Source organism: Vipera ursinii (assembly GCF_947247035.1).
Source record: "Vipera ursinii genome assembly, chromosome: 3".
NCBI lineage: Eukaryota > Metazoa > Chordata > Lepidosauria > Squamata > Viperidae > Vipera > Vipera ursinii.
The window spans coordinates 9,715,283-9,722,843 of record NC_139516.1 but is presented as its reverse complement, the minus strand read 5'-3'; the positions used below and the strand labels follow the sequence as shown (position 1 = coordinate 9,722,843).

Sequence of the window (7,561 nt, the reverse complement as noted above, 5' to 3'; positions counted from 1 at the left end):
CACATATACACACACACACAAACATACAAGGATTTTTCGAAGTGCACAAGTGAACCTAGATTGATATTGAGGAATAAGTGAAGTTAGCTGACTGAAAGGGAAGTTGTGATACTGAAACACACAACACAATGAAGAGTGAAGGATTGCTTTTTCTGAAGGGAGCTGAGGGACATTATCTTAATAAAGTGAAACTGTGTTTTCCTTTAATGTTACTGAAAGGCAGGTGCAGCAGTAGCACCCAATAGGAAGGAAAGCATCCTTGTTTTTGCCTGGAGTCACAAAATCCACTTAGGTCCTAGATCTAGACACTTTTGCTACTAAGCAAACCACAGTATGGCTGATCATCAAGGACTGGCTATATTCTCAGAACGCAACAAGCAAAGCACTTGCTGTGCAAACCCAATTATTAAGCAATGTCTAATACATTCCTTGATCAGTTTAGGGAAGCTGGCGAAGACAAAAACACAGTTTTTCGAATGCAACTTGCATCTGCGGGAAAAGGGAACGTACGTGCCTTTGTAGTAGTATCTTGTGTTCTTTTCCCCTTGCAGCCATTTTGTCACCACCCCGTATAAAAATGTAGACAGCAGTCTCTGGGAAATTATTAGAACGACTGCAATGGTCAAACATATACGCAGACATCAACAAAAGAGAATGTGTGCAGCTCAGGAATGAACTGTGGAGTCCTTGGTGCCTGCCAAACTTGAGTTTGCTTGCCGAAATTGTGTTACTTAACAAAAGGTCTCCAAGCAAACAGACAAGCTTAAGAGAGCACCCAGGATTCCACAATATACAGATAGGCTTATAAATCTTGGCTCTTGTGTATTTTGATGAAATCGTTGCTTAAGGCATCACTGTGACTTGTCTCACTTATGCAAAAGAGCACCTTAGCCTTCTACCGCCCGTTATAAATATTTTTTTATAAAGAACACCGTCTGCACCGTTTGAAATACCCTACTGCCAACAGACTGGGAGAAATGTGCAAATATATTACAAATTAGCTAACGAGCACAGCCGAGAACCTCGCTCTAGCCCTCCCTCTGCCATATATATTTATATATACAGTGTTTTTACTGAACCCTGTGTTTTCATTAGAAAGCAGATGCATCACGAAGACATTTGGGAGGGCGACGAACCCATCTGTGGCTCTTGACTTTTTACACATGCCAGGAAGCTTCAGTTACCCAGTTGGGCATCCTCTGAGCCCTACAGAGCCCCTGCTTGACCCAGCTTGCCTGATGTCAATTTGGTTTTGATTGATCGCCAAATTCTTCATGCAACCCACAAACGGAGGAGGATGACGCATACGGGATTTTGAAATGAGTTCTGCAAAAGGAGGGGGGGGGGAAAGTATTTTTATGCAGAGAAACCAGCAGGACTTGATACAGAGAAAATCTTGCTACGGTCACTTTGGCACCAAGTAATGTTAAGCTAGTTGAGCCTTATTCTGTGCAGCTCATTACATTCAGGATTACTTTTCTGAAGCAGGTGCAAATTCTCCCAAGTACGTGGCTTGTCCAGGAAAAGCCAGCTTTGCCTCATCCCCTCTGCCATCCTTTGACCTTGCCCATAAAAAAAACCATTTGCTTGCTTGCTTCTATTTAACGGGATTGGAAGGGACCTTGGAGGTCTTCTAATCCCGTTTCAAGTTATTGTCTGCCTGCACACAAAGCGGGAAATATTTTGTATCCAGTTAAAAATGTTTGAAGTTAAAAGCGCAACAGCCCACTTGAACTGCATTGTTGACTACGTTCCATTGGAACTTAAAACCTGCCAACAGTTTTGGCCACTAGAAACAGTGTAAGCAACCCTCAAAAGACCTTTTCAAAAACAGTTGTCATCCCTTTGGCTATTTTTTCCACCCAAAAACTTGGATGGTCAACCAACGTAGCCGTCATTCCGCTCCACTTAAAATATTTTTTTTGGCCAAAGAGGAAGTTTGAAATTAACTACATTTTCTTCTGAGGTCAGGCCCAAACGGCACGTTTCCAAATTTGTGTTTCGATTTGGAAGTTTTTGACACATCCATACAGCACTGAATTGCTCGTGGACTTCAACTCCCAGATATTCCGGAGCCAGCCACAAGTCATAAAAGAGCCAAGGTTGCCTACCCCTGTTCTGGAAGGTCTAAAAACTGATAATCTACATATGTCCATTTAATGGACCTCTGAATGCTCCAATTCCTTAATGCACTCACCTGGCATTCCACCGAGATAAATGTTTTCTTTGTCAGAAGTACCATGGACTTCGTTTGGACCCACTGTGTAATTTCCTTTGGTGTCTACATTCAGTTGGATCATGTTGCTTCCTTTGATGACTAGGAAAGAAAACAAATTAGCATGCATGTATTTCATAATTGATGCAGCACCACTTTCTCCCTTCTGCCAGAGGAATATGGAAGAAGATAAAATCAGTTTAGTGCTACTGTTACATCTTGCATCCCCCCCCCCAACTGCCAACAAGACAGATCTCCAAGCAAATCATACTGGGCTGGACCAGCAATAAAGAAATAGCTTTTATTTAAAAATAGGGACAGATGGACATGCAAGATGTTGCAAATGTTATAATGTTTTAGTTAGAAGCTGACATCTCTACGGGATCTGAACTGACCCCAAAGTCCCTAAAGAAGCGTGACGGTCTAATTTTAGTCTCCATCAACAACCATTTGATGAGGAGAAATGTTTCATGAAACCCAGACTGCAGCACTGATTTACTGGCTGCGTTCACATTGAATCTTGTTAAATGAATCTATTTTATTCTTTTACAATACACTGAGACAATATGTTGACTCAATATATCGACTAGACCTTTTTAACTGAACTGATCAACTGCGTTCTACGAAGACACCATTTTGTGATTAGCCTCCACAACGAATTGTCATGTACCGTGATGGTCAATAAATAAGAACATGGGATGAGGGGGAAGGAGAATGTTATGGACCAGGGGTCCCCATCTCCCGGTCCGTGAATCAGCACCGGTCCGCAGCATGCCAGCAACTGGGCCATGCAAACAAGCGAAGGACCATCTGTGGGATGCAGGCAAAACCACGCCCCCTCCAGTCCATGGAAAAAACCTTTCTCCGTGGAACCAGTCCCTGGTGCCCAAAAGGTTGGAGGGCCACTGTTACAGAATATAGAGTTTGGGGAATATCTCTGATGCAGATAAAAAGTAAAGGTAAAGGTTTCCCCGCACATGCGTGCTAGTCGTTTCCGACTAGGGGCCGGTGCTCATCTCCGTTTCAAAGCCGAAGAGCCAGCGCTTGTCCAAGGACGTCTCCGTGGTCATGTGGCTGGCATGACTAGACGCCAAAGGCGCACAGAACGCTGTTACCTTCCCACCGTAGTGGTCCCTGTTTTTCTACTTGCATTTGTTACGTTCTTTTGAACTGCTAGGTTGGCAGAAGCTGGGACGAGTAACAGGTGCTCACTCTGCTACGCGGCACTCGGGATTCGACCCACCAAACTGCCGACCTTCTGATCGACAAACTCAGCGTCCTAACCCAAAAGAGACAGGAGAAAAAAGATGATATCCCTTGGCTTGGAAAATGGCTTACCTGTGATTGTATGCCATTGGCCATCACAGAGGGAAGGTTGGGACACGGAAGTGGAGAACTCTCCTGTTCCTGCATTTGCGGTCACCGTAACCTAATACAGAGAAACGATTTGGAGAACTTTATTTAGGTGGCATTAGGAAGATGCCCCTGAAAGATCTGGCTTGTTCTATGAGAAGGTTGTTCAATGGGAAGAACAATGCTAGCAAGGAAGTTCCCACAAAGAAAAAGATCATTACAGGTCTACGCCCTACTATTATTTCCAATTTCCACTCGATGAAATTTATAATCGAGAACCAGCCTGGTCTAGTGGTTAAGGCTCCAGGTCAGAAAGCAAGAGCCCATGAGTTCAAGTCCAACCTTAGCCACGAAAGCCAGCTGGATGGATTTTCTCTCAACCCAATTTATTTCACAGGGTGGTTGTTCTAGGGAAAACAGGAGGAGTTGGATATGTTCCCCACCTTATTTGGACAAATAATAATGGTAGGATATAAACAAACAAGTGTAAAACTCAAGCCTTTCACCTCATCCACAATCTCTCCTCGTGGCTGTTAGTACAATGTGGCCTCTTCTTCATTTTTTTTAAAATTTTACTACTGTCATTTATGACTATGGAGAGTGGATCATAAAAGAAAGCTTAGTGTCTTCCTCAAAGCACCTTCCACACTCAATTTTTCATCTCTTTTCGGAAACTGAGTAAAGAGAAAATGATTCTTAAATGTGGAGGCAAGCTGTTCCACAGAAGGGCCAACACTGTGGCATAATTCCTTCAGAAAGAGCTCCGTCAACAGGTCTTCTCCTCCAGGTCTTACAGGAAGAGTAGATTCACTTTGGAGCAAGTGGTTCTAAAGAACTTCCATAGCCATATTGCCGAGTCTGAATGCTTGGCATGATAGGCTAGGAATTCTGGGAGTTGAACTCCACAGATCTTTAAAAGTTGTCAACATTTAGAAACATGCTCTTCCTTGACAATGGATGGTGTATTTTTCTACTGTCCACACCTAGGAACATACATGACAATTGTTTTGGTTTCCCTCCAAGGATGTTCAAGGTTTTTTTTAAATTAGTTTTATTCATTTATAGCATAAAATGTGAAAAATCAAAAGCAAATAGTAGGGGACAACAGTAGAAAAAGGGAAAACAAAAAAGCTTTGAAGAAAGGGAGGGTAAGAAACAAAAGGCATTGACTTCTGACTCTCTCTGTTGCAGTAAAATCAGACATTAAAATCAATACCTCAAAGTTTTTACATTTCTATAGTAGTAGGCACCAGCCATTTCTGTATCGGCAAATCAGTCTAATCCAGGGGTGTCAAACTCAATTTCATTGAGGGCCACATCAGCATTGAGGTTGCCCTCAGGGGGCCGGGTGGGTATAGCCAGGGTGGGCGTGGCCTACTGGGTGGGCGTGGCCAGCTCTGCATCGTTCGCAACAAGGGTGCCTATGGGGGCCTGGGCAGGAGTGGGACAGGTCTGAGGGTCTCTGGCAGAAGGAGGGTCTCTGGGCCAGGGCCAAGGCAGTGGGGGCCGTTCCCTCACTGTTTCCAGGATGGCTTCGTGGGCCACATGAAACCACTTCGCGGGCCGCATCCGGCCCCCGGGCCTTGTGTTTGACATGTCTGGTCTAATCGGTAAAACCCAAAATCATGATACCATTTTTTTCCACCTCGAGCACAAAGTCCAGAAGCGGTTTCCAAGTAGAAACAAAAGTACTTAATGTTCTTTTTTCTTTTCTCAGCACAGTCAATTTGGCCATCTCTGCTAATTCCATCAGCTTTTGTAACCATTCATCCACGTTAGGAAAAAAAATATCAACATTTACTTTAACTTTATCATACCATAAATGCCCATGCCATCCTAAGGATGTTCAAGGTATTTGTCTCTACTCCTTTTAAAAATTCTAAAAGCTCATTACCCAATCAACCAACCAACCAATCAATCAATCAAAGGTGAACTTACCTTTTGGCTGTCAGTGGATAGCCTGAGATAGTTTGCCTGTCTTCCTACGTGAAATATCAGGCTGGATGAACTCCGTGGCCGGATCTCCAGCGTCATCTCAAAGTCTTGACGGATAGCGACCAACCTATCTGGAGGGAGAAGAGCAAATCCTTTACAGAAGGTTTAGTGGAGGGAACAGACAAGTTGAAAGCTAAACCGTCCCGAAAGAAACTGCAAAGAATGACCAAGTGTCAAAGGACAGACAACACTTAAAAGTACCTAGTGTGATGTATCCTCCTTCAACAGAGAAAAAGATGCCAGTTTCCAAAGGGCCCACGTAACAAGGGGTCACAGCGAACACACTGGACGGTGAATTCAGAGGCTTTTTGTCAAGTTTTAGGTGCCTGAGGCAACCCTTAAAGCTAGAAGCAGAAGCATCCTGAAGAAAAAAAAGGGGGGAGGGGGGTCTTTTGAATCAGATAACGGCATCTGGACATTTCCACTGTCTACAGTTCCCCCAAACTTGCAATTTCATGCTTTTTATATATATATTGGCTTATTTAAACGACTTATATGGCTGCCTATCTCCCATAGAGATCCTGGGGAGGAGGGGGGCGGCTGATGATTGCTAATAAAAACAATATAAAAACAAAACAAATCTTTTCCACCAGGCACCTGTTGACTCTGATCCAGAGGTGCTTTTTTCAAAAGGCAAGTGGACTTTGTTTTTCTTTGAAGGCCTTTCGCTTCTCATCCAAGAAGCTTCTTCAGTTCTGGCATAGGGTTTCCTGCCTGAGCGGAGGGTTGGACTAGATGACTTCCAAGGTCCCTTCCAACTTCTTCTTCTTCTTCTTCTTCTTCTTCTTCTTCTTCTTCTTCTTCTTCTTCTTCTTCTTCTTCTTCTTCTTCTTCTTCTTCTTCTTCTTCTTCTTCTTCTTCTTCATTATTATTATTATTATTATTATTATTTATTTATTAAACTTTTATTCATTAAACATGAACCTCAGTCAACTGAACATTCAAATTGACTGGCACTAATGGTTGACACGGGTTGCTGCCAGCATCCTAGGTGGTGGTATTATTATTATTATTATTATTATTATTATTATTTATTAAACTTTTATTCATTAAACATGAACCTCAGTCAACTGAACATTCAAATTGACTGGCACTAATGGTTGACACAGGTTGCTGCCAGCATCCTAGGTGGTGTTATTATTATTATTATTATTATTATTATTATTATTATTATATTTATTTATTAAACTTTTATTCATTAAACATGAACCTCAGTCAACTGAACATTCAAATTGACTGGCACTAATGGTTGACACGGGTTGCTGCCAGCATCCTAGGTGGTGGTATTATTATTATTATTATTATTATTTTATTATTATTATTATTATTATTATTATTATTATTATTATTATTATTATTATTTATTAAACTTTTATTCATTAAACATGAACCTCAGTCAACTGAACATTCAAATTGACTGGCACTAATGGTTGACACAGGTTGCTGCCAGCATCCTAGGTGGTGGTATTATTATTATTATTATTATTATTATTATTATTATTATTATTATTAATTTGTTTATTTATTTATTTATTAACTTTTATTCATTAAACATGAACCTCAATCAACTGAACATTCAAATTGACTGGCACTAATGGTTGACACGGGTTGCTGCCAGCATCCTAGGTGTTGTTGTTGTTGTTGTTGTTGTTATTATTATATTGTATGATGCAGAGATGGTGCCACTCCCCCCAAATAACCTGGCCCTGCCTTTTTTTTTTAAAAGATAACCTGCATTTTAAATTGTACCCAGAAAATAAGCATTACATGAGGTACGTGTAACAATATTGTAACAAGGGAAAATTACAAAGAACCAGGAAGCGTGCAAGGGGCCGCATTTTGCAGCTTCTGGATAGTCTTCAAGGGGAACTCCATGGAGAGCGCATTGCGGTAGTCCAACAGGGAAGTGACAAGGCACGACCGACTGACTAGGCTTCCCGTTCCAGGAATGGGCGCAATTCATCCAATGTCCTCCCTCTTCATGTTCAGGGGTGGTTC

The 7,561-nt window shown here is 41.9% G+C and overlaps 1 protein-coding gene across 1 annotated transcript in view; it reads right to left on the bottom strand.

The window, feature by feature from the left end:
• Positions 1-121: 121 nt before the first annotated feature.
• The window catches only part of LAMA5 (laminin subunit alpha 5), a 240,386-nt gene continuing 232,946 nt past the window's right edge, over positions 122-7,561 (bottom strand). Inside the window, exons 76-80 of the mRNA XM_083360813.1 lie at positions 5,765-5,924; positions 5,507-5,634; positions 3,554-3,644; positions 2,198-2,317; positions 122-1,326 (exon numbers count right to left, since the gene is read on the bottom strand). Of these exons, the coding sequence (XP_083216939.1) occupies positions 1,181-1,326; positions 2,198-2,317; positions 3,554-3,644; positions 5,507-5,634; positions 5,765-5,924 (645 nt within the window). The 3' untranslated portion in view covers positions 122-1,180. The remainder of the gene's footprint in view (positions 1,327-2,197; positions 2,318-3,553; positions 3,645-5,506; positions 5,635-5,764; positions 5,925-7,561) is intronic.